The sequence below is a fragment of the Lotus japonicus genome, chromosome 1 (assembly GCF_012489685.1).
Source record: "Lotus japonicus ecotype B-129 chromosome 1, LjGifu_v1.2".
Taxonomy (NCBI): Eukaryota; Viridiplantae; Streptophyta; class Magnoliopsida; order Fabales; family Fabaceae; genus Lotus; species Lotus japonicus.
The window spans coordinates 90,334,154-90,361,340 of record NC_080041.1 but is presented as its reverse complement, the minus strand read 5'-3'; the positions used below and the strand labels follow the sequence as shown (position 1 = coordinate 90,361,340).

At 38.1% G+C, this 27,187-nt stretch overlaps 3 protein-coding genes, 2 long non-coding RNA genes and 1 other non-coding gene across 6 annotated transcripts; 1 reads left to right on the top strand and 5 right to left on the bottom strand.

The window, feature by feature from the left end:
- Positions 1-368: 368 nt before the first annotated feature.
- Positions 369-943, bottom strand: LOC130732209 (uncharacterized). The gene is made up of 3 exons (XR_009016965.1): positions 894-943; positions 716-787; positions 369-498 (listed from the first exon to the last, which is right to left on the bottom strand). It is a non-coding gene; the product is annotated as an uncharacterized LOC130732209 (long non-coding RNA).
- An 11,723-nt stretch (positions 944-12,666) lies between these two features.
- LOC130727665 (uncharacterized) lies at positions 12,667-17,776 on the bottom strand. Its single transcript, XM_057578864.1, has 5 exons — positions 17,705-17,776; positions 17,413-17,496; positions 15,887-17,338; positions 14,539-15,756; positions 12,667-14,389 (listed from the first exon to the last, which is right to left on the bottom strand). Exons 4-5 carry the CDS (start codon positions 15,023-15,025, stop codon positions 12,726-12,728), a joined length of 2,151 nt encoding a protein of 716 aa, XP_057434847.1. The 5' UTR covers positions 15,026-15,756; positions 15,887-17,338; positions 17,413-17,496; positions 17,705-17,776; the 3' UTR covers positions 12,667-12,725.
- On the bottom strand, positions 15,068-17,319 carry LOC130711518 (uncharacterized). Its single transcript, XM_057561188.1, has 3 exons — positions 16,901-17,319; positions 15,887-16,812; positions 15,068-15,756 (listed from the first exon to the last, which is right to left on the bottom strand). Exons 1-3 carry the CDS (start codon positions 17,317-17,319, stop codon positions 15,068-15,070), a joined length of 2,034 nt encoding a protein of 677 aa, XP_057417171.1.
- Positions 17,777-17,883: 107 nt separating the features above from the next.
- LOC130732208 (uncharacterized) lies at positions 17,884-18,830 on the bottom strand. The gene is made up of 3 exons (XR_009016964.1): positions 18,742-18,830; positions 18,049-18,102; positions 17,884-17,967 (listed from the first exon to the last, which is right to left on the bottom strand). It is a non-coding gene; the product is annotated as an uncharacterized LOC130732208 (long non-coding RNA).
- Positions 18,831-19,705: 875 nt separating this feature from the next.
- Positions 19,706-21,918, bottom strand: LOC130732207 (uncharacterized). Its single transcript, XM_057584313.1, has 4 exons — positions 21,812-21,918; positions 20,922-21,024; positions 20,381-20,821; positions 19,706-20,299 (listed from the first exon to the last, which is right to left on the bottom strand). The coding sequence occupies exons 2-4, from the start codon at positions 20,991-20,993 to the stop codon at positions 20,009-20,011; spliced, it is 804 nt and encodes a 267-aa protein (XP_057440296.1). The 5' UTR covers positions 20,994-21,024; positions 21,812-21,918; the 3' UTR covers positions 19,706-20,008.
- Positions 21,919-26,792: 4,874 nt separating this feature from the next.
- LOC130734735 (small nucleolar RNA R71) lies at positions 26,793-26,899 on the top strand. Its single transcript, XR_009018081.1, has one exon. It is a non-coding gene; the product is annotated as a small nucleolar RNA R71 (small nucleolar RNA).
- Positions 26,900-27,187: the final 288 nt, after the last annotated feature.

Here is a 27,187-nt window from a genome sequence, read left to right as displayed (position 1 = left end):
GCTGTACTTGAGCAATCTTTTACAGCGGTTTCCTAACACCAACCGCTGTAATTGAGTCCTCCATTTTAATTTTTTTTGGTTGCCCATGAATGGTACCTATTCAGCCAAAAGATCATCATTTACTAAACACAGCATATTGAAACTTCTGCATATCAAAACCAATATATATATAATGACTACCAGCAATATCACAAGGCAAAAGGTACTTAGCAGCTACAATATCACATAGATTACCTTGTACTTACATATTAAAATGACTAGAGTATACAATGTAAAGTAAAAAAAATAAAAAACAGAGACACGTGAGTAATTTGTCAGTGCAACAGTTCTGCAAACAATGTCTTTCTACTACAAAAGCACTACAATTTTCATGTATACACTACTACAGAAAACCTCATATGAAGTCAACTCTAACTCGACACTGTTTCAGAGCTAACATGTTTTGAAGCATAATCCAAAGGTGCACCACCATCTATAGCATCCTCCATTTTCCATATCCTAGAAGAAAATCAAAGGAATTTGACAATTTTAGCATGCAAATAGTTGTAATTCTCAACTATCTAGTACAAAGAAAGTAGCAAATATTAAAGTCCAATCCTAGCATGTAGTTCTTTTCAGCTTCCATTAAACATAACTGCAAATCATGGTTGAAGGGATTCACCAATGAAATGCAAATGAGCAACAAATTGTTTCACATATCCAATTACTAACTTACCTTCTCAAATGGCACTAGCTCAAGCTCATAATTACAGTGGAGTTAGGAGGAACCACTAGCTAACCTTCCCAACTAGTTTCACTGCAAAGATAAAAATGAGGTTGAAAAAAAAATCAGAAGTTGTGCACTATCTCCATTAACAAATGAAAAATCATCATTCAAGGTAATGAGAAATCACATTTCACAACAGCTCCCTCATTTGGACACTCAAATCCTTCCCTTTCCTCCAAAAAAGTTCATGCTTAAGTGATTTTATCTAAAACACAAGTAACCATAAAGTTTACAAAACAAATGCTTGTTCAAAACCAAGTAACTAGACATGCTGCAAAGTGTAAAGGAATTATCTTAACTAACCCTTTTCCTCCCCAAGTTAAGCTCTTGAAAAATTAACCACAAACACAACCACTATCAATATCATAACACCCAATTCATCATGTACAATTCTGCAGTTGCAGCTTCTTGATATTGGCTCGTAGCTTCGGCACCTGCAACCAAATGAATCAAAACATGACTAAATTAATATTGATACCCAATCTATATAACTGTGCTGAAATCAAACAAAATAAATTCAACAATTTTGAGATCCCAACAATAAATAAACTGTATCAGCAAAAGAGGTAGAACACTCAATGACATCCTCTCAAGAATCTTTCCCCACCAAAGCTTTGCTAGACTTTGTCCGCCCAGTGATATCAACTTCTGCAACATTTGAACAAATCTTCCAACCTTCACTGCATAGAAATCATGCAAAAAAAACCACAGTTAATTATGATGAATCTACTGATCCAGAATATTAGATGAATCATGATGTGCTCAGAATCATGAGAAGCAAAATAAACCTACATTAGACCAAACAACTAGCTAGCTAGCTCTATGAGTAACACTAAACAACTAGTTAGAAGATAGACATTGCACACTTCTAATAGATGTCTTATCTATATTTCTTAATACTCACACTCAGCCAAGTAATTATGCTGATGCAACACATAGAAAAAGAAAAGCTATCGACATTAATAATTTGGGTGTCAATTACCTGATGTAAAAATCCTCCAAAGTTACTGAAAGGTTTATATTATTTTAGATGAGCATAAACAACTAACCTGATCAAAAACTTCTTCCCCTTCTTTATTTTTCCCCTTCTTTATTTTTCTTCATAACCAGTTCTAACTCTTCAGTATAAAAATCTCCAGCTTTGGCGCTCTCTTTTCTTGTACTAGAACTTACTGTGATCACCTATTTTATCTCATCAATAATGGATCAGACCTGCTTTCATTCAAAAGCACCCAAGAGATTTAAAAATGGAGCAAAAAGATGAGAACACATACAAAAAGATTTTTTACTGAATGCACTACTAAAGACAACTATGGGACGAAAGGACGGAGATAAAAAAAAGAGCAAATTATGACCAAGCATTTCATAAATAAAATTATTAACCAGTCATGCACAACAATAAACAAAACCAATCAACGCACTTGAAATTGAAGAAACAGAGAGCAATAAATATAGTGAACAAAGTGACATGAAGACTGCATGAAAGAGAAATAACTCACCTAAAAAAATGCAGATGAGTGTCAATGGTTTTACACTTGATGATTTCAACCCTGCCATTTAAGACAAAGTTCACATTCACATAACCATTGTTTTGCTCTCAATTAGTTAAATTATGCTGAAGATATCTGTAGAAGCTAGTTTTTTTTATACCTTGAGTGAGTTACCACCAAGCAAAAGGGTGATGCAAGGAATTGTTTCATTCCTGCAAAGGAACAAGTTCAATCAGATAAATGTTAATATGACTTAGAAATTATAAAAAAAAGTGGAAACTTTAGAATAGGAACAATTTTGTTTTATGAGCAAAAGCACATACATACCCAAGTAATTGAAGAGTGTCTTGGATCACTCTTCAAAGGATAGCAATGATCTCAGGTTTCTACTCTCCTTTCTTGGATCTGCCTTATAGGGCTGACCTGCTAGCATATAAAAGTGATGTGCTCCATATCAGCAACCCAAGAATATGAGTAGGAGAACCCCTTTAACTTGCATCTCAACCAGTTCCAGGATTTCAATTTAATTAATTCAACTGACTTGTTCTTATTCACAACAACAGTAGCAGATTTAAACACAATTTCATTCAACTAACCTGTCCTTAGCATCATATAACAGGATCAGTATTTTGCGCACATCATCTTTATAGACAAATAATTGAAAAGAGAGAAGGTGAATCTTGCTACCTTCATGCTGAAAGGGGATGCAGAGTACTGGTGGAGGAGCGCCAGGCTGTTGATGACGACTAACCAGGTGGCTATTACCTGGGATTCATTCAAAACAGCTTTTCTGAACAAGTATTTTCCAGAGACTGCAAGAGATGACATGGAGAACCGTTTCCTCAGACTGAAACAAGGAAGCATGACTGTTGGGGAATATGCAGCCAAGCTGGAGAGTCTGTCGAAGTACTTTCGCTTCTTCCGAGTACAAGTTGATGAAGGGTATCTCTGCAACCGTTTCATGATTGGTTTAAGGGATGAAATTGAGGAGTCCGTCAGACCGTTGGGAGTCAGAGTCTTTCAACAGCTGGTTGAGAAGTCTCGCGAGGTTGAGGTCATGAAGAATCGTCGAGGAAACCGACAGGAAAGTGGAGGGCCGATCAGGTCTGGTCAGAAACAAGCTGGGAAGACTGAAAAGGGTAGGGCTGGTCAGAAGAAGCCTTATCAGAATGCGACTGGCAGGACATCATCTACCAAAGTCGGAGCAAAGACTCCGAGAGAAGATGTTACTTGTTTCAAGTGTAATGAGAAAGGGCACTATGCCAATGAATGTGGGAAAGAGATTACTTGCTGGAAGTGCCAGAAGACGGGGCACATCTCGACAAACTGTCCTGATGCGCCAAAAGCTGAACCTGTGTTGAACACGGCAAGGGGGAGACGTCCAGTTGCTAAGGGACGTGTCTTTGCTGTTACTGGCAAGCAAGCAGAGGGTGTTGAAGATCTTATTCAGGGTACGTGTACTATTGCTGGTATCTCCTTGATGGTTTTGTTTGATTCGGGTGCTACGCACTCGTTTATATCTGATGAGTGTGCGAAGAGAATAGGGTTGCTAACCTCAGAGTTACTTTTCGATATGGTGGTGACAACCCCTGCTGCCGATCGCTTAGTTACTCGCACGACATGCTTGAAATGTCCGTTGGTTTACGAGGATCGGAAGTTCCTTGCAAACCTTATATGTTTAGGGCTTAAAGAGCTCGATGTGATTATGGGGATGGACTGGTTGGCGCAATATCATGTTCTTTTGGATTGTGCTAACAAGGCCGTGGTATTTCCGGATTCAGGCGTTACGGATTATTTGAATTCGTACCATTTGAAGAAGGGTTCACCGGCGTCCGTGAACTCTATCATGGCGGAAGCAAGAAACGATAGTGATGTACGGAACATCTCGATAGTGCAAGACTATGTGGATGTTTTTCCGGAGGATGTGCCCGGATTGCCACCAGTACGGGAGACGGAGTTCTCCATTGACATCATGCCCGGCACGGGACCGATATCGATGGCGCCGTATCGGATGGCACCAGCGGAATTGATGGAATTGGCAAAACAGTTGGATGATCTCTCTTCAAAGGGATTTATTCGACCGAGTGTGTCTCCTTGGGGAGCGCCAGTGTTGTTGGTAAAGAAGAAGGACGGGAGGTCCAGGTTGTGTGTAGATTACCGACAACTAAACAAAGTGACAGTGAAGAATCGTTATCCGATGCCTCGGATAGACGACTTGATGGACCAACTTCGGGGAGCAGTTGTTTTCTCGAAGATTGATCTGAAATCAGGGTATCACCAGATTCGGGTAAAGGAGGCTGACATTCAGAAGACGGCATTCAGAACTCGATATGGACATTATGAATATCTCGTGATGCCATTTGGAGTTACTAATGCACCCGCAGTTTTTATGGACTACATGAACCGTGTGTTCAGGCCATTCTTGGACAAGTTCGTGGTGGTGTTCATAGACGATATTCTAATTTACTCGAAGAGTAAGGAGGAACATGAGGAGCATTTACGTCAAGTGCTAGAGGTGTTGCGGAAGAAGGAACTCTATGCTAATGGAGGAAAGTGTGAGTTCTGGATGGAGGAAGTGAAGTTCCTTGGTCATGTCATATCTAGCAAAGGTGTGGCAGTGGACCCCAGCAAAATTGAATCAGTTTTGGCATGGGAACAACCGAAGACAGCAAGTGATATCAGAAGTTTTGTTGGGCTTGCTGGCTACTATCGGCGTTTCGTGAAGGATTACGCTAAGTTGACTTCACCGTTGACTCAGTTGACAAAGAAGGATCAACCGTTTGCGTGGACGGAGAAGTGTGAGGCTAGCTTCCAAGAACTGAAGAAGCGGTTGACCACCGCACCTATACTAGCTTTGCCAAAGGAGGGAGAACCATACGACGTTTACTGTGATGCGTCGCATAATGGTTTGGGTTGTGTGATGATGCAAGAGAAGAGGGTGATTGCTTATGCTTCGCGACAGTTGAAAGTCCATGAGAAGAATTACCCTACGCATGATTTGGAGTTGGCTGCTATAGTGTATGCTCTCAAGATCTGGAGACATTACTTGTATGGAAGTACGTTCACGATCTATAATGATCACAAGAGTTTGAAGTACTTGTTTGATCAGAAGGATCTGAACATGAGGCAGAGACGGTGGATGGAGTTTCTGCAAGACTATGAGTTCTCATTGCAGTATCATCCGGGAAAGACCAATGCCGTAGCTGATGCTCTGAGTCGAAAGGCTATACATGTGTCCTCGTTGATGGTCAAGGAGTTAGAATTGTTGGAGGCTTTCCGTGATCTGAGTTTGAATGTTGAACTCGCACCAGGGAAGCTGAGCTTTGGAATGGTGACGGTGTCTAGTGGACTCTTGGATGAGATAAAGTCGAAACAAGAGACCGATGAGGGGTTGATTGAGTGGCGCAAGCTTGTGGCACAAGGAAAAGCGTCTGAGTTCGCTATTGGGAACGACAATATTCTGCGTTGTAAGGGACGAGTTTGTGTACCCAATGATGCAGTAATGAGGAAGCTGATCTTGGATGAAGGTCACAAAAGCAGATTGAGTATTCATCCGGGGATGAATAAGATGTATCAGGACTTGAAACTTCATTTCTGGTGGCCTGGGATGAAGAAACAAGTAGCTGAGTATGTGTCGACATGTTTGACGTGTCAGAAGGCGAAGGTGGAACATCAGAAACCAGCAGGAAAGCTGCAGTCATTGGATGTCCCGGAGTGGAAATGGGATAGCATTTCCATGGACTTCGTGACGGCGTTGCCGCTTACACGGAGGAAGTTCGATGCAATTTGGGTTGTAGTTGATCGATTGACGAAGACTGCTCACTTCGTGCCAATCAATCTGAACTACAAGGTAGAGAGGTTGGCGGAGATATACATTGCTGAGATTGTACGCTTGCACGGTGTGCCATCTAGCATTGTGTCGGACAGAGACCCGAGGTTTACCTCGCGTTTCTGGGAAGCTTTGCAGCGGGCTTTGGGAACCAGGTTGAAATTGAGTTCCGCTTATCATCCACAGACGGATGGGCAAACCGAGAGGACCATCCAATCCTTGGAGGATTTGCTAAGATCTTGTGTGCTGGATCACAAAGGCAGCTGGGATGAGATGTTGCCATTGATCGAGTTCACTTACAACAACAGCTTTCATGCAAGCATAGGGATGGCCCCTTATGAAGCGTTGTATGGTCGGAGGTGCCGTACACCCTTGTGCTGGCATCAAGATGGGGAGAACTTGATTGTTGGACCTGAATTAGTTCAGAAAACCACAGAAGAGGTGAAGCGAATCCAAGAGAAGATGAGGGTTTCGCAGAGTCGTCAGAAAAGTTATGCTGACAATCGCAGGAAGGAGTTGGAGTTTCAAGCTGGAGATCATGTCTTCTTGCGGGTTACCCCGATGACAGGTGTCGGAAGGGCTATCAAGTCAAAGAAGCTTACTCCAAAGTTTATCGGACCGTACCAGATTACGGAGCGTGTTGGACCCGTGGCGTATAGGATTGCCTTACCGCCGTTCCTATCCAACATACATGATGTGCTGCATGTGTCGCAACTTCGGAGGTATATGGCTGATAATTCTCATGTGATTGAACCTGATGATATTCAGCTGAAGGATGATCTAACGATGGAAATGCCGCCCATCAAGATCGTCGACAAAAGCACCAAACGCTTGAGGAACAAGGAAGTATCCTTAGTGAAGGTTGTATGGAATCAAGCTACGGGCGATGCGACTTGGGAATTAGAGGATAAAATGCGGAAATCACATCCCGAGTTGTTTGTAGACCCTTAAGTTTCGAGGTCGAAACTATTTTAAGGGGGGGAGTATTGTAAGACCCGGGGATTTATTTATGTTTTGTATTATTGAAGAATAATATAAAGTACGATGTTTTATTTTCAGTAAGGAGAAAATACTGATTAATTGTTACTATAACGCTTGTATAGTAATTTATTACGTAATTAATTATTACGTAAAGCGCGAGTAGTCGATATGCATGCATGCACATGCATAATTTTGGGTAGTGCATAAAATATGCAAAAAGGGAATTTTCGAGACTCATATCTATTATATTGGAGGAGGAGTTTTATTTATTTATTAAATAAATATAAAGTGTTATGGGAATTTATTTAAATCGGATTTTTATTTTGAATTAACTTATTTTGAGAAGATAGGATTTGAAAATTGGAGATATACCTTTTTTATGTTGGCCGAAAATTTGGTTTAAAAAGGGCAAAGATATTGGAGATATTTTATAATGAAATAAATGCTTTGGGTCATCTTTATTTTAAAAAAAAAAATAAATTCAGATTTTATTTAAACTAATATGGAAGGTTTTTAATTTTTGAAAATTGGTTAAGGAGAGAGAGAGTGGCCGAAAACTCTAGTTGCTAGGGTTTAGGGCTTTATTTTGAAATTTAAACCAATTTTCCTTGACTTGAGGGTTTAATTGAAGAGAAAATCAGAAAAATATCCTAACTACCAAGATGAGGGGGGCGGCCAAGGCATCTTGGAGGGGATCTTGGGATATTTTGATTTTTCTTGGTGATTAAGTAATTAATTTGAATTAAAGTTTATTAAAATTATATTTTTAACCCTGGGCTTGGGCTGAAAATAAGGGTTTTATTGTATTTTCACCTCCACACCCTCCACTATAAATAGGAGTCTCTAGTGAAGGGAAAATCACAACTCAGAGCTCTCCAAATTTTTGTGAGTCTCTATCTCTCCCTCTCCAGAGTTCTTCTTGACCTCTATAGGAAATAATTCCTATAGTAACTAAGTTCTGCTTCCTTCGGGAAGTAGTGAACTCAAGTATTTTTCTTCTTGTTTACAAGAAGAAGATGTAATATTGTTTGGTTTTAGGGGATGGGGTTCGAATATTTGAAGGGGGGAAATGATGCTCCTTTTTCCTTCAAATTCTAACCCTAGTTTGTTGGTCCGTGCAGGTTCGCGCACGGAAAGGTTAGATCGAACGTACTCGATCTCGCGTGGAAAGCGTAGCCAAGGTGAGGGCACTTCCGTCTAGAGAAGTCTTACTGCTTTCCTGCATGTGAAGTTGTATGCGAGTGTGGTTGATAACATGCTTAGTATTAGTATTCAATATTATGCTAAGTGATGATATGATGTATGATTTATTACTAAGTTAATATGATAAATTCTTAGTATGCTATAGAACTAGTTAGTTGATGTATGCTAGTTCGAGTATGCCTTATTTGCTAAGTGAAATTATGCATGATGTTATTTAATTTCAATAACATGAGATAAAATGCCTGTCTATTTACTTGAAGTAGTAACATGAGACTAGGATTTTATGATGTTTACTCGCATGCAAGTAAATTATGATTAGTGGAACATAGGTCTGGTTAGGACTATGAACCATGAGAACAGTGGTTCCGTTAGAGACAAAACAGATAACTTGCACGCGAGGGTGAATGCGGTTTGAACCGTGATGTTATGACTTGTGGGTGTCTGACCCATGGTGTGCTGTGGACGTTCCAAGGAACGCCATGATGTTGTGAGCTTTGCTCATGGTGTTGTTCGTCTGCTGGACGAATGGTGTTGGATCCAAGGTGAAAGGTGGTTGTGTGAAAAGTGAGGACGCATAGACTAACTGAAACTTAGGCTATGTGATTAACCTTTTAGTTATGTTCTGTTGATTAATGATGATATTATATTGTCTATGACATGCTAGAGACTAGAGATATTTGAGAGTCAGAAGTTGACCCTCTCTATTTGCTATTTGTTGTTTGGGCGCTTAACGCCAACAGATGGTGATCCGGAAGGAGCTAGTGGATCAGGACTGGGAGATTTATCTCCATAGTTTTGATGAGGACACGGCCTGGGGTGTCGACTACCGCCAGGAGAAGAACGTGTACGTCGGCTGCGCGACCATCTTCAAAAGAGACCAAGCTGGGCAGATTGTTGAGACTCAGCCTATCAGAGGGAAGATTCGGTTTCCTCACGCACCCTTCCGTTTTGGACTCCCCTTGGGGATGGATTTTCTCAGCGGTTCGGAGTCGGACCCTAGTGAGGGGCCAGGCTACGAGTCAGGCGAGGGGAGCGAGCCTTCAGTGACTTCCGAGTACCGGAATCCGACAGAGGGACTTTTGGTGCCGAAGGAGGAGCCGGTGAGCCCCATTGCACCACCCGAGCAAGAGCTGAATCAGGGACTCATGGATCCCGTACCATTAGGGTTTGGGTGGAGCTTGGAGGCATTGAGGCAGTGGAACCTGGACATGAAAGTTGAGCTTCCGAAGCCAGGAGAGGAGACGCCGGAGCCTTCCAACATGTGGGCCAGAGAAGATGCAGACTGCAACGAGTGGCCTTGATTGGGTTGAGAGCGCTGTTTTATTTTTGGAGCTTTTATTTTACTTTGAAGTACTTGTAGTTGATTTTCAAATGTAAACAATTTTGTCAGATTACTAGGGTGGTTTTGTTTACACACATGGGTGTGGCCACCGTACATTATTTCAGTTATTGGATTTATATCAATCGTTCGTTTTCCTTACTCGCACGTTTGTTTATTTGATTTATATTTAACGCTGAGAACTTTCGTAATAATTGGATCTTTGTCATTTAATGAAGATTAATAAATGAACGGCGAAAATTCTTTGTGAAAATCATGATTTTTTTGGTTTTTCGTGACGTCCGAGAAATCGGGGCGTTACAACCAAAAACTTAATAGCAAATGTCTCCGCATTTTTCCCTTCTCCAAAGACAGTCTTCAGCTCCACATACCCTCGAACAAATACTTTTTCTCCAGAAAAGCCCACCAAAGAACCAGCATAAGGTAACAAATCAGATTCATTTAGCCCCAACTTTTCAAAAGCATCACCATAAATCAAATCCGCCGAGCTTCCTTGATCCAGAAGTACCCTCTCAATTTCGTAATCAGCAATTCTCAGCATTACAACAATTGGATCGTCTTCATGAGGTTAGACTCCCTCAAAATCTCGCACAGTAAAAGTTATATCGGGTTGATTGGTTGCCCAAGTTCCCCAATCGTTAGAATAAACAGCATTAATGGAATGGACGTACCTCTTACGAGCTGAGTTAGTCATTCCTCAACCGCGGAATCCACCAAAAATGGAATGAATCCGCCCCTTCACTTTCCCTTCGGATTGTCTGTTTTGTCCTTCACTCTCAATCTCTTTTCCGTCTTCGGTTCGCCTTGTTGAAGTTCCTGCTTCATCTGAATTGCTTCGCCCTTCAAGCTGTTTCATACACCCAGCCTTTACCAATTTATCGATCTCCTTCTTCAAAGTAAAACAATCATCAGTATTATGTCCCGAGATCCTATGATATTCACACCACTTCTTCTTATCCACATAACCCGTTGACGGCTTTGGCTGCCGAGGAAAACAGATGACGTTCGCCTCCAAACACGTGTGTAAAGCTTCAGTCAAATTAACCGCCAACGGCACTGCACGATCATTTTGATTCCTGGTCCACGTCATTGAATGTCCTGGCCCACGCATCCCATACAGCTGAGCACGATTTTTGAAATTAGAACGGTTATCAAAACGACCGTCATAACGGTTGCGATTGTTATACCCTGCGTTGCCACGTTCGGTCCATCCCTTCGAATATTGATCTGCAACCGCTCCCTTCTTCGCCTCAAACTGCTGCTTCTGCCCTGTAACCGCTGCATTCGGGCGGTTGTTCTTGATCTGATCGCTCTGCTCCTCCCTGATGTATCCTTGTACCCTTTCGCGTAAATGCGCCATTGTCTCCACAGGTTTTCTACTCAAGTTACTGTTCAAACCACCCGGCTTCAAGCCCAATTCAAAAGCTGCAATGCAAATTTCCGGCATTTTATCCTCCAAATGAACAGATAATTGATTGAAACGCCCCATATAAGACTGCAAAGTCTCATTTGGTCCTTGACGAACATTGAATAATGTCGCCGGAGTTACTTTTTGTGCACGACTGGTAGAAAACTGAGACAAGAATTTTGTAGATAATTCCGTGAAATTGACAATTGACCTTGACGGTAGAGTCGTAAACCAAACCATCGCCGACTTCTTAAAAGTTGATGGTAACATTTTGCACTTCAACGCGTCTGATGCGCCTACAATGACCATTTTCGTGTTGAAATACACTAAATGGTCCTTTGGATCTGAATCGCCATAGTAAGAATCAAGCTTTAACGTCTTCAAATTGTCTGGGACGGCGGTATTCGCTATTTCTTCTGTGAAAGGTTTAAAGTCCACCACCGTCTCAGCCATTCTTCGATCGCCCTCTCGTAAACCCTGAGTCTGATTGAGATCAGTAAGTTGATTTTGTAACTGTTGATTATGTTGACGAAGTTCATTGAGATCGTCCATGATCCGCTGAAGAGCATCGGGAGGAACATCATTTTGTTGAACATGATTCCTCTCTCCGTTCGCCCCGAATCGAGTCACCATCGCGGTGAAAATCGAAGCCTAGGAAAGTATCCTTCGGCCCCACAGTGGGTGCCAATGTTCCGGTATGAAACCTTAGACTTGGGCTAAACAAACTGAGAGCAAGCGAAGTAAATGAAAACTAACGAAATTGCGTGAAATGATAGGCCCCCCTGCCGCTTGGGCGGTGCCTGTTATTTATAGCTTGGGTTTTGGTCCGAACGAACCATGGGTTGCCCGGCCCATTAAGTATACAAAATTATCAGCCCAAGTGGCTTAGGAATTGGTACGCCCATGTTAGACCATGTTTCGTCTAAAACTTTCATTATTCCATGATATTATTGTTTATAAATTGGTGTCCGATGATTATTGATTGAAGCATTATCTGGATAAAGATAAAAAAAGTTGGGTTATCCAATGATAGATGAGCTCTCCTCTAACTCTTAAATTGGTAACCAACTTAACTAACTCATCTAATTGCAATTCGTATCATGAAACCCATTGGATGTTATACAATAGATTCCTTGATATGTTATCTAGTTTGTATTTTTTCAAAAGGCTTACAAATATTTGACGTATTATAGTTTGTAACATGAATCAAATTAGATATATGAAGAAGAAGAAAAAAAGGTATTCAAAATTCTATTCCTAATGTGTCATTTGTCCTCAACACCCTAATTTGGAAATTAAAGTCGTGGGACCTAGATTCTCCCACACTAGGATTAAGCCCGTTATCCCGTGCGATGCACGGGTAATATTCGACGGAATTGGCTGCTGATTATAATAATTTATAATTTAGTATTTTATTACATGTTTAGTACTTGATATATGTGGGGTAATCAAATGTTTAATTTACTATGACAATATGATTATATAATGCGGGCGAATATTGGATGGTTTTATTATCTATCGTTTAATGTGCACGTTAACTATATATTTCCCTTTGTGGATCTACTATTTTGGGGAATGAGTAATGTGGAATTCCACCATTAGATTATATAAAGAGGAACAATCAAAATTATAGTAAATGTATAGGTCAAATGTTTACCAATTTAAATACTACAACATATTAGTGAAAGGAATAAAGGTTATGAAACAAACTAATTGTTATAAATCTTTTGAAAAACTTCCTTGAAGACAATGTTCTTAGTAACATCTTGTTGGCTAGTGTCTTCATTGCATATTAAAATCTTAAGGCCAGCTCTACTTTGAACTCTGGAAATAGCAACATACAATTGCCCATGAGAAAAAACTGCCTTCGGTAAATATACACCCACTTGAGATAATGATTGTCCCTGACTTTTATTTATAGTCATTGCAAAAGAAACAATTAAAGGAAATTGTCTCCTTTGGAACTTAATTGGCATGCTTTCATCAGACGGCATCAAATTCATCCTAGAGATGTATGCAACTTTCCCAATATGTGTGCCAGAGAGAACTATAGCACCGATTACATTTTCACCAAGGTAGTCAACAATAAGCCTTGTACCATTGCATAAACCAGTTGAAATGTCTAGATTTCGCATAAGCATTACAGGTGCACCTTTTTTAAGAACCAACTTGTGATCAGGAATGCCAGAACTTCTAATACCATTTAAAAATTCCGTGGTTAACCAATCAGCTTCTATTCCAATTTCTTCATTGACTTTCCATACTGAATCAGAGCTAAGATAAGTTGTTTCGTTTCCAGGAAATAATGATAATGCATATTGATTGATTGAATCAACAGCATCCAAAGTTGGCGCAAGTATTGCTTTATCAGAATAGTATTTGACACAACCAACATTTTGAAGAATTTCAGGGTAAATGACATACACAATGTCTGCAATAGGGTTTGAGGATTGTTGGATTAGCAAATCAGCAGGAATTCGAACATCAGACTCACCGTCATTATAATCACCCAATTTACCATCACCAACATCCAAAACCCACTTTGCGAAATCTTTAATTTCATCATGATTCGGAGAGCATCTATTGGTCATCAATCTCATATTCTCAGTTAAAGTCAACACCTTGCAATACTGCCATAATCGGGAGGAGTTAATTGTTGACATAACTATCTCTGCTCGCCTACCTTTAGGAATGACAGGTAAAATTTGTCTAAAATCACCTCCTAAAACAACAACCTTTCCCCCAAATGGTTGTGCACCATTAGAGGTGAACCTCATTATGTCCTTCAAAGTCCTATCTAAAGCCTCAAATGCGAACCGACTAACCATTGGTGCCTCATCCCAAATTATTAAGCTAGCAAGTTGTAACAATTCAGCTTTAGGACTTCCTAGTGCTATCCCACAACATGAATCCTCATTCAACGAAAGGGGAATAGAAAACAATGAATGTGCTGTTCGACCACCTGGTAGTAACAAAGCAGCAATGCCACTTGATGCAACATTCAATATAATCTTTTTCTCAGATCGTAGTTTGTATGTCAAAGTCTTCCACAAAAATGTTTTCCCTGTTCCACCATAGCCATATACAAAGAAAAAACGACCATTATCTGAAGTGATAGCAGCCATAATTTCATTATATATTTTTGATTGTCCATCATTCAACTTGAGAAAGCATTCTTCATGCAAGCGAGTCATCTCTATAGGATCAAAATTGAGCTCATTGAGTAACAACACATTTCCATACTCAGTCAGTGTGTTAGCTTCAACTCGAGGCATCCCAGGAAAATCCTTGAGCGATTTACTATTCACCATTAAGATTTTCTCAATCTCCATTAAACATAGATCCTTAAGACGATGTTCTTCAATAACCAAATCTATCAATAATTTGATTAAGGCAATAATTAAATATCTTCTAAATAAGTAAATATGATTTCAATGAATATAGATACAAACATCTAAAAAAAATGATATGTTTTAAATCTATTTTTGAAAACTAAATAATTGTAATGAAAGAAATGTGTACCTGGTTTGTTATGAGTCTTGCGCATGTTATACTGAATATCATCAGCAAGTTCGTGCCATGTTTTATTCCATACATTAAGCGGATTACTCAATGTGTTGCCCAATAAGAATGTAACAAATAGGTTTCTGACATAAAAACCTGATGAAATCTTGGCTACATTGTGCATAGCATCGATGAATTCACGATCATCTTTTAACAAACCCATTGCGTCACATGCATCTCGAAAAGTCTCATAAGTGCGATTTTTATGTGTTTTCAAATCATCAAAGCTCATGCATCCACGTTGGAAATTCAACAAAAGTCGCAGATAATACAATTCACCACATCCCGGGGCAACAAAGTTCATCCGACCAATCGAAAAGCCTTGTTGCCTTGGCTTCCATTCTTTCTTTTTTTCATCATATACAAATGCAGCTGGAAATTCCGAATATGTCAAGCGTCTACCTTCATCATATTTGGCATTTGCAACCATCCAAGCAGTGAACATGCTATTTTTCAACTTGTTTTTGTCAAACACATTCTTAATAGATTATTGTTCCTTGAATAGGATGACTTGTTTCTTAGGCATGTGATAAATTAGTTTCTTCACAGGTGGCCACTTCAAATGAATTTCAAATCCGTATAATCTCCATAGAGCTTCACATGGTGAAAGATATCTGCAATCATAATATTGTTTAATCTCATCCACTTCTTCAAGTTGATCCTTCTTTGCTTGTGGCACACTCATTGACATTGTGACCCTATCAACTCCCTTATTAATGTATTTAAATAAATATTTGATGGAGTTCGATTTATTGCAATATTCAATATTGATATGTGCACGATATTTCATCAACAACTTTGGATTGTAAGGAACAACATATCTATTATCCAAAGGGACGCCCTTCCTCAGAGTGATTACACCAGTATTTCTTCTTCTATATATTGGATAACCATCACTATCAAACGATGTTGACTGGACAAATTTTTTGGGGAAATATTTGGAGCAATGACCATTCTTCATGCAAGGAGAATCTTTGTTACTAAACCCACATGGACCATGAACCATATAGTTGGATACACACTCAAACAATTGTGGGAAACGTTCGGGATCCGGCAACTCAGCACAAATAACAGAATCAATCATATTAGGAGTACGTAACTTGTTTTCCATGCTAAGCCACAATAAAATATGAGCATGAGGCAATCCTCTTTTTTGAAACTCAATAGTATATGTGCCTACAATTAATACCATATTTGTGGTAGGTAAATGACACAAAATGTGTACTTTGATAAAATAATTTTGGAGAATATAAATGAAATTTAAAATATTTACCGTATTATTATATAAAGTTGACATAAAACATACCTGCAATAGCCTTGCCAAAGAAATCACCATTCTTTAAATCAATAATTAATGCATTTAACTTCATATGAAAGACACGGCAAGCTAGATCTGGTCGATCTGAAGCAGTCAAGCCTAATGCAGAAACATGTCGATCAATTTCTGGCCATTTGGGATTGCAAGTCATTGTCAAAAATAGGTCAGGATAACCATATGTGTTGGAAATAGCCATGGCATCTTGACAATTGTTGAACATGTAGCGCTTGCCACCCTTAAAAGAAGCTGGAAGATATACTCTTGATCCAATGGTTGATGAACATGTATCACCACGGCTCATTGCTTCCTCAATTCCTTCTAGAAAATGTCTTCTTATACTTGATTGGTTGTTCCGGTAATAATACAATCTTTGAGACTCAATCATTGAATAACAGTCAACCACAAATTGTTGAAACAAACGTCTAGATAGAAAGATTCGCTTGCACTCAAATTTCCTTTCAAAAAGCCGAAAAACAACCCACTCACGCAGTGAAATATGATCACGCCTAGGGTCTGTATTAACATTATGAAGATTTGCAAAGTCAATATCCTCAGAGAAACCTTTTTCCCCATGTGGGAAAAGTATCGGGTATTGAAGAGGAAGGAACGAAGAATGGTTCTCATAAATCCTTTGAAACTGGCCATGCTTAGTACGAAGAATAATATCACGCCCACAATCAGAACTGTCAAAATCACCAACAATTAAGACTGCAACTTCATCAACACTTGGAAGATTGTATGTCTTTGGATCAAGAGAACAACTCCTAAATAATCTCAAAGCAACATTCTCAGCCTCACCTCGTTCAACATAATCACGCACCCTTCTAAATAATCTAGCTAAACGATTATATTGATCAACCATTTTTATCAACTCAGCAACCAGGGTAGGATCAAGGCTATTATTTCCATTGCTGCTATTCATAGCAAACATAACAAAAAAGTATATAACTATGTAGACATGTAAGAATGATAAAAACGAATGAAGAAAAAAAAATGCAATACCTGAATGGTTTTAATCTGTTCTCAACTTCATTCTTGGTGTCATATATATATAATTGCACAAACTTGGGGGACTGCCCTTCGTCTGACAGTAAACTTCCTATACGATGGTAATTCTGACCACTGATAATGAATTGAGGAGGACCATGACCATCATTAATATTGGTGACAATTTTACCTCCAATTGAGGTAAATGCAAACATACTATTGTAAGATCGAATATTATCAAGAAAATTTCGACTTCTGGGATCATTATTTGTAAGCAGGTTAAGCAACAATTCAGGCGGGTCTTTCAAGTAAGGAATTGCTATTTTTCCTTTCGAACAACACATAGAGAAATCCGGTTCAAGTGGTGATTTACTCTTTTCAGCTCGTTCTTCAGCCCATAGTGTTGCTCCACAAAACTTACATATTGTATTCATTCCCCCAGATCAACATATGCTATGTCATAAAAAAAAATAGTTAATATCAAGTGCATTGATAATTGTTGGTACATTAAAGCAAACATAACTCACTTTGTTTCTCAATTTCAACAAAATTGAATCTGGTGTCAAATTCCTTCGAAGCAACGATGATAGATGAAAGGTGGTTATTGGAACCTAATTAAATGAAATTAAGGGAAATCAATAAAAATGGGTTAAAATAAACAATCAATAAAAATACATATTTTATTTATTTATTTTTTGTTGAAAATGTAAAATGAGTTAAATAACCAAGATCTAGGTGGCAGTATATTTTTTAAAAAATTACTAATAACAAAAGTTTCATATGTACTCATCGGAGTTTTTGAAAGATATAGTTAAGTACCTGTATTTAAATGTATATCGATTTGAGATGAATTATATGATGAGCCTTCGCCTGAAATAGTCCATGCTGACACTGGGAAAAAATTATACCGGGAGTTATTAGAATTGATTAGAGCAAATTTGTACTTTACTTATATAAGTTGATTTAAATCAAATAATCTAATAAACTTTAAAACTCACTCCTACTCGTCCTCTGTTTTTTTGGTCGTTGTTGATTAGGTTTTCTTGGAGCACAACCACGTTTATACTTCTTCTTATTATTTCCTAACATATTTGAATATTTCAAAAATTGAGTCAGTGTAGATTACAAAAAATCATATGATAAAATAAGATAATGATGAATACCTGTTGCACTTTCAGCTTTATCCTTTGATGATAACTGAATTTGATTAGAGATATCTGTATTTTAGAAAAACAAAAACAATAATTTGTAATCAATTGATTATGATTTTTGGTGTCAGATAAAATCGAATAACTGATAGGTTTGATAATTTTATGAACTATTAGGAGTATAAAAGTATGTCAATAAACTGATTTCGTAATTAAAAAATATAGTCTATGCATATAATATAGGTTTTCATAAACTAAACAACTTCATTATCAATTATTTCATAGTCACGAGTTCAAAAAAAATTTCATAGTCATTGACATCATAACTAAAAATTGAATATAAATGGTAAAGATATTCAACTACCCTTTTTTTAAGTCGATATAAAACTACCTTCTTTTCTTTAAGAAGATATAATACTACCTTAATAAAGGTGATTTTGGTTTATGGTAAAGGATTTCATATATTGATTTGAGTATAATTGTTGAGAAACCAAAGTTACACATAAAAAAATCAAAATTCATGTTTATAACCTTTTAAGATAGATCATGTAAAAAAAAACAAAAGATAGACCATTTTCTGACCTTATTTCACTGTTGACGTGTATTAATACCAACTTTAGTATATATCCTATTATTCCATATTGCAACAAAATACAGAAAATCAATCAATAAATTCATATTTAAAGTTTGAATGAACAGTATTGGTACCTTGAAGAGGAAGAGCCATTTATGTTGTGCTGGTAGTAAGGAGTTTGTGAGTAGAAGTTATGAAATTATGAACTGCTTGAGAGTTGGATTCCAACCCTTATATAGATGATAATCTATTAGTATATGAAGAGATTTAAAAGCTTTAAAAGAAAAAGAAAATGCTAATAAAAGAATCGATTGGTGGACGAAACATGGGCTTAGAGTGAATAAAGAAGTATAGTAGATAGGCATTAAATGAGATCAAATGATTAGCAAAGAAATTGACATTGGCTGCCCAACACATTGTGTGTCCACCACTCTAGCATGAAAGGTGGCAATCCAAAAAAAAACTCCACCGTCAAAGCATGCATACTGAGCACCAATAAGCCAATGACAATATGCATGGTACTAATAATATAGTAATATAATAATACATTTGAATTGGAAACTGATCTAAGAATTAGAGTAAAAAGTGGTGAACCAATTGAATCAACTAATAAGCATTAAATGCACTCACATCATGCCATTAAATCCAACTACCTCATTGTCATTCAACTCATATCATGTGATAGAATAAGATTAAGGAAAGGAGAAGCAATAGATTGAGAAAGAATGAGAACTGTCATTTTATCAACCAGTGGTACATGAACAGTCTAAGAAGTCATGTGTGCATAGTCAAATCCTTTAATGAAAAGAAGGATTGGAGCTTGTTCTCACATTTTGACTGATTGAAGAATTGGAGATTTGTTGAACGAATGATTAAAAGGATGAAGAAAACATGGTATAATTTGAAAGAACATTCATGTGATTGAAATTATAAAGGGATAAGTATAGCTCAAGCAATGGCTGTATGATAGTTGCAGTGAATTGATATGATTTAAGCAACACTCAAACTGATTAGAAATGCTTAACAATACAAAAGAAGAAATGAAATAAGGGATTTATATCTGTTTAAAATCAAGCAATTGTTGTAACAGAATTTCTACCAACAGAGGAGCACAATTCCTGTTCCATATAATTGTTAAACAATCTCTAAAGTTTCAAATTAATCTTGAAACATTAGAGGTCACCCATATTAACTCATTCGAAACATAGATTACAGTCTTTAACCATGAATGCTTACATAGGGTGGAAACCATATAATTGACAACAAACAATTAATTAGGAATCCAGCATAGTCATTCAAACAACAACAAAGATGACAGTCAACTAAATATGGAAAAAGTCCACAACAGAAAAGTACATACTAATGAGATAGTGCTTATAAAATTTGAGAGCATTAAACAGATTACATCGTAAAGACTTGAACCATGTAGCTATCGGAATCAGATAGTTCCCACAACTCAATCCTATGAACTTGACCAGAATTTCGAAGGCGTCTAAACTCACTCCTATAGAAGTCACACCAACCAGCAGCCAAATAACCTACCCTCCCGCGACTTCCAGATGAACCTTCAATTGAATTACATGCAACACGCCATGTAATGTGCCACTGTGCATTGTTGCCATCAGGGAGAATAACAGTTATGACAGGAGGCAAATTAGGAAAAAAAGTTTGTTGGACACGGCTTGAAATTGTCTACAGAAATTAAGTAAAAATAATTAATATTGGCAAAAGTAAAAAATAAAAGACTAAAATGATTAAAGATATTAAACAAACCATTGTTTGATGTCCAAGTATATGTGCATCTGTGATATTAGCTTCCCAGATCTTTTCCATCCATGGAGCTTGATCAAGTTCGTCATCAGACTCATCATCACTGGATAAATCAATAGCATTATTGTCTTGAACACCAACAACATTAGGATTCAGTGGAGGTCCTAGTTCTGGGGCAATGTTGTATGAGACCTCCCGACCCACGGGGTCGTAAATGTGGATGCAAAATGTTGAGTAACGACGATATATGAAATGAATGAAAACAGTTATTTCAATATGGTGTATTGCACGTAGGGCCGTAAATCCAGCACCAAGCCTGAAGTCGCCTAAATTGTAGTAGTATGAAAAGTTGAAGGTGTTACCAATAGGGTCTCGAATCTGGACAACATCGTTGATTTCATGTCCAACAGAATCATGAAATCGTCTTGGCACAATGACATATGTCTGTAAATTGTACAAAAATTCAAATAAAATGCAAGTAATTTCTGAAATGCTAAACTTATGTGTATAATTGAGGAACTTTAACAAAAGTTTAGGGTAATACCATCAGAGGATTAAGTGGTCGCACAAAAATCCTGGGATTGGAATGAGGAGACCTTAGACGAAGAGCATACATCGTCGTCGCAAGTTAATAGTTTAGTGAACACCTGAAAAGGTAAATTATGGCAGTATAGAAAGATGTAAATTAAGAAGTCATAGATTAAAAAAATCTGGCAAATAATGAATTCAGTTTAATAACTAACTGGAAAAAATTAGAGATAACAATCATTTTACTGTGAGAACATCTAATGGATATTAGTAGATTACAAAAAATCATAATATTTAAAAGAGATCATTTCAGATACAAAAGTGATTTCACATAAACAAAAACACTAATCAAGTGCGAATAGATCTCCTTAAATCTCAACATATGAAAATTAAATTCATAATATTTGACTGAAAAAGTTTATCATCTCTAAAATCAGGGAACATGAACATAATTTGAAAGAGATAATTTCAGATACAAAAGTGATTTCACATAAACAACAACACTAATAAAGTGCGAATAGATCTCCTTAAATCTCAACATATCAAATTGAATTCAATAATATTTGACTGAAAAAGTTCATCATCTCTAAAACCTGTTAAAGCACAGAACTGTATCAAATTAAAACGAAAAGGGTACATAAATCAAATAAATTGTCAAGCAAACATGTTACATGTAGGTTTATACAGAAATTGACAACATCTTTTGAATGATATAGAATTTAAAGACAAAAAACTAAGCATGCATCAGTGTGTTTTCCTTAGATATAATTAGAGAGGCAAAGGGAATAAGAGCACAATGACCAGCATGCATGTCAAGGAATTGTTTGATTAGTATGAAAAATGTATGAGAAAGTAGAAAGAAATTGGACAATGATATTTCTTTAGAATGTATTGAGAGCTACATACCTGGTTAGATTGGGAATTAGAAGCAAATCGTGTTTGAGAGAGATAGAGAGCGTTCTTAGATTTCTGCACAAGACTTTTAATAAGACACATAATGTATAACCTTTAAAAGCAGAAGATAAAACGTTGTTGCCATCTGATTGGGAAGTATTGAACGCGTGTTGGATAACGGGATTTGAAAAGGTGAGAAGTTTTTTACTTTTTATCTTATAATCCTATACAAAAATTATGATATAAAAACAATATCAACAATATTTAACAGTTTTGATTTTGTTACTTTAGAAAAAATATTCTTGTTATTGATTTCCAGTAATTTAAATTCAGAAGTATATCTAAGTTTGTTGTTTTGATAAATAAAAAACCTACAAATACGAAATTGATATATTTAATAACTGAAATTTTTTTAAACGTCATTGGAAGAAAAATATAAGTGTTGGTTAATCCGCAAGTGTACGGAATTCACCCGGTTTTAAATTATCGAACCACAGGGAATTGGTGTGGCAATTCAGTTTAAGATTCGAGTTCACGGTTGGAAAACAAATAAAATTCAGTTTTAAGGGTTGATTGTTCAATTGATTGAGTGACAAACTTAAGAAATGTAAGTGTGTGATAACAATGGTGATCTTGCCTTGGGTTCTTGCTTAACTAAATCAGTTTTAAATTAACCTATTCTTCCCACAAAAATTCTGAGTCTCTCCTTGATGTTATAGCCTATGTAATCATCTATCAATGCCTTGTATAGACAATCCTCTAAAGTCAAAAGATAGGCTCAATTCCTTGACAACCTAAACATTTGCTAAAGGCACTAAGCATGCAATTCAGGCCAACAAACCCCAACCCCTACTCTATTCCTAGTAGCAAGCATAGAAGAGGTAATCCCATATCATGTCCCTAATCTATAACAAATTTCCATTATATTATAGAAAAGCATAAAGCTAGCTCATGATCTAACTTGAAACATAAAGCATAGATATGGAATTCAAGGGTTTACTCAGAAGATTCATGTGAAGAAAAAGGAAATAAGATTAAAACATCAAGAGTCTTACAAGGAACCCAAAGCAAAAAGGTGTTTAGCCAAGCATGGCTATAGAATCCATACAAGAAGATAAAGATGAAACCTGAAACATAGGGCTTAGAGAAAGCTCCTCAAGCTCCAGAACTCAAACCCTCTCTTCTAACTTATGAAAATATGATAAAATGACAAAAGGTTCCAAGAGAAATGTCTAAAAACCAATTTATAGCCAAAACAGTCGAGTCTGGGCGCTCAGGCGCCAATTTAGAGCGCCTGAGCGCCAATTCCAGCCCAAAAACATGCTCTCTGGAGGTGTTTGGCGCCTAGGCGCCAATTCCAAGCGCCTAGGCGCCAATTCCAAAAGCTACAGGAAAATTGCACTAGCGCCTAGGCGCCAATTCCCAGCGCCTAGGCGCTCAAGCTTCGCTGGAACAGACTTTTCAGCTCCTTGTAACTCCTCTTCAAGCCTCTTTAAGCCCTCCTTCAAATCCAAGCTTCTTGGCCTTCCTCATCCATTAGTTTCAGACCTGGTAACTTAGGCACAAAGTAAAAGAGATATCTAGAAGCTTCAAAGAGTTAATTAGCAAGGGGAACCTTCAATTAAAATAGAAAAGATATGCAAGTCCTCTAGCTAATCAAAATGCACGAAAGGTCCTTATAAAACTACAAAAATACAAAAACAAAATAAAAACACAAAGAAAGATAAAAATGCATGATAATGCATGAAACACTGCATGAGACTCAACAAAAAGACTCGAAACAAACTAGGAAATGACCCTAAAAACACTACTAAACTAGGGTCATCACACCACTATACTCAACGACAGCTCGCCCTCGAGCGTAAAAAACACTCGCTTGCCCTCAAGCGCAAGAAATGCTCCCAAAACAAGTGCTCAACAAGGAATACTTAACACAAAACCGGGGGAAAGAGAAACTACAGCTGGTTTCAAGAGAAAGATCCAACAACCTACTTCATGCTTCCGAAAACAAAGAAGATTGAAGAGTCCATCCATGAGAAGCATATAGATCTAAAATCCTAGGACGAGATATATATTTAGTGCACTGAGCACACAAGCAAGTTCTTAGGTTCTGAATATCATTCACTCAAGAGCAGCAGAGATCAAGCATGCATAAATTCAAAGAGACTTCAAAAAGGGTTGTAATGTTGGCTTGGTAAAGTACAAGGTGGTTGGTTCCTAAGGAAAGCTAAGGCTACAAAGCACATTGAGTGTGGTCCAACTAAGTAAACAAGGAGCTTCAACATCAAACATCATTAGCACATGTCTCTTGACCCATTTTTCAAGTTTCTTTTCTCTTTTTTTTTTGCACTCCAACTTTGATTAGGAGTTTTTTTCTCTTTTTTTTCTTTTACTTTGGGCAAGAGACAATTCCAATATTATTTCAGCTCCATAACATTGTAAGGACCAACACTTCCCAAGTTCCAACCTATCCTTCATCCCATCCATGTGGCTAACAAAGGAAATCTTCAATAAGGCTCAAGTGGGACAACTAGGGACAAATGTACAAGTTAACAAACTCTGAAGCTCAAACAAAACCTAAAAGTCTCAAGAATAAGGCAAGTATCACAAGCATTCTATGAGTGAAATCAACACAGAACCAAGAAGTGCAAGTGAGTCAGGATCCTCTAGGGAAATTTTATAGTGAAGGGTCAAGAATGGACCCTTAATGGACTCACATCAACTCCATTCTCAAGAAACAATCGGAAGACCGAAGTCTCCTCCTCTCTTCCCCAAAGCATGCAATCACTCATCCCCAAGAGACAACACAAGTATTCACAAAAACATTTTCAAAAACAGAACAAGTTAGAGAGCAAAACTTGCGGGCAACAACATGTGAGTATAGGGAAGTAAAAACCCAAAAACGACTATAACAAAACAATGCATGAATAAAAGAAAAATAAAAGCTACAAAAGAAAAATATGCAAAAATGCATGAGCTAAACTAAGGGAAAGAGTCGACCTCCTTTACCAATTACCATGGAGGCCTTAGACACACCTCCTACTCCAAAATTCAGGCTCTCATTCCCTGCAAAATGCAACAAACAAACAAGCGAAATAAAACAAGACTTGGGTTGTCTCCCAAGAAGCCCTAAGTTATAGTCCTAGGTGGACTCTCCTTCCTTTGGGGTTAGGAAGGAAATTCCTTACCATCAAGCTTCCTCCCACATGTGAAAGGTAGAAACCTCGCACAAAAACTTTGGAACAATTCCACCCAAGAGAGGGTATCATCTAAACCATCGTACCAAATCCTTGCTCCCCCCTTCAAGGAGTGAGGGAAGAGCTTAATCTTGAGCTCATCACTAGTCACACCTTCCATCTTTCCAAGGTGACTCGCTTCAATGAATCGGGCCATGTGGTCTTTGAAACTCTCATCTTTAGACCCCCCATACTTGTTTTTACTAACAAGCTTGATGAGAGCTTGGCTAAGCTCAACATCTTTTTCACTTACCTTGGGGGTCTCCTTTGAAGACCTGGACAAGCTTTGAATCATATCACTAACAAAACCATCATTAAGGTTAGCTTGCAAATTAGGATTGAAAACTGAAAATCTTACCTTGTCCTTACCAACTCGGAGAATGAGCTGACCCTTATCAACATCAATCTTAGCCCTAGCAGTGGCTAAAAAGGGTCGGCCTAGAATAAGAGGAATCTTTGCATCTTCCTCCATGTCCAGCACCACAAAATCAACGGGGAATACATACTTATCAACCTTAACCATCACATCTTCAATGATCCCATAAGGTGTCTTTAGGGATCGGTCCGCCATTTGTAAGGAGAGCATAGTTGGGGTAACCTCACCTAAGTTCAGCCTCCTAAACATGCTAAGCGGCATCAAGTTGATGCTCGCTCCTAAGTCACACAATGCATCCACTTTCGACAACCCCTCAATCTCCACCGGAATAGTAAAGCTTCCGGGATCTCTCCTCTTCCTAGGTATCTTCCTTTGCAAGATTGCACTACACTCCTCAGTCAACATGACCGTCTCATCAACCTCACTCAACTTCCTCTTTTTACTTAGGATATCCCTCATGAACTTAGCATAGATTGGCATTTGCTCCAAGGCTTCAGAAAAAGGTATATTGATGTGGAGTTTCTTAAAAACCTCCACAAACTTAGAAAACTGTTTATCCAGATTTTTCTTAACCAAAGCCTTGGGAAATGGAATCTTGCTAAGCTCAGGAGTAGGATCATTCAACACTTTATTTTTAATAGGAACACTCACTTCCTCCTCCACTATCTTCTCACTTTTTCCTCCCTCTGTTTTCTTTTCTAACTCTCTTAACACTCTACCACTTCTAGTAGTAACAACAACAAAATTTTCTTGTTCGGGATTGGGGAAAGTATCAGAAGGAAATTTACCTTGAGGTATCTCGGCCATTTGCTTGGCCAGCTGACCAAGTTGGTTCTCCAAGTTCTTGATAGCCGCCTCTTGGTTCTTATGGTTGTTGTTCATGCGGTTGATGCAACTCTCCAATAGCTCCTCTAAACTCCTCTTGCAATTCACCTTTCCAACAACTTGTGTTTGGACAAGAGGCTCATGATTTGAGGATGGAACTATGCTTCCTTGAGCTATAGCTTTGGCTTCATTGCTCTCAGCATTGACAGCACACAAGTTACTAACATGAGGTCCACCATAAGACTTGCACTCCACACAAGTCATTCTTGCACCAACAGCCTTGGTCTCCTTAATATGCATTCGAATCTCCGCCACTTGTTCGGTGAGTTGCTTGTTGGAGGCCAAGAGCTTGTCATAAGCTTCCACTTCAAACTTACTCCTTCGGGTTTGGCGATCATTTTCAGAGTTCATGGCTCTCGCTGCCATCTTTTCTATTAAGTCATACCCCGCTTGTGGGGGAAGAGCATCGAACTCCCCATTTGAAGCCGCATCTAGGCCAAACCTCCAAGAGTATTGTAGACCATCATAAAATGTTGCAACCAATTCAGCTTGGGTGAGATTGTGTTGAGGACATTTCCTCAATAGCTTCTTGAAGCGCTCCCAAGCTTCATAGAGATTTTCCTCAGTGGTTTGCACAAAATTCATGATGTCTTTTTTCAATTTCCTCAAAAGGGCTCTCGGGAAGAACCTTGTTGTGAACTTTTCCGCTAAGTCTTCCCAAGTAGTGAAGCTCCCTTGAGGTTGAGAATTCAGCCATTCCTCCGCTGCATCCTTCAAAGAGAATGGAAACAAGCTCAACCGGATTGCATCGGATGGAACATTGTTCACACGGTAAGTGTTGCAATTCCGGATGAACCTCTCCATGTGAGCATGTGGATCTTCCAAAGTACCTCCACCATATTGGTTTTGGCTAACCAAGTTGATGAATGCCGGTCTCAACTTAAAGTTTCC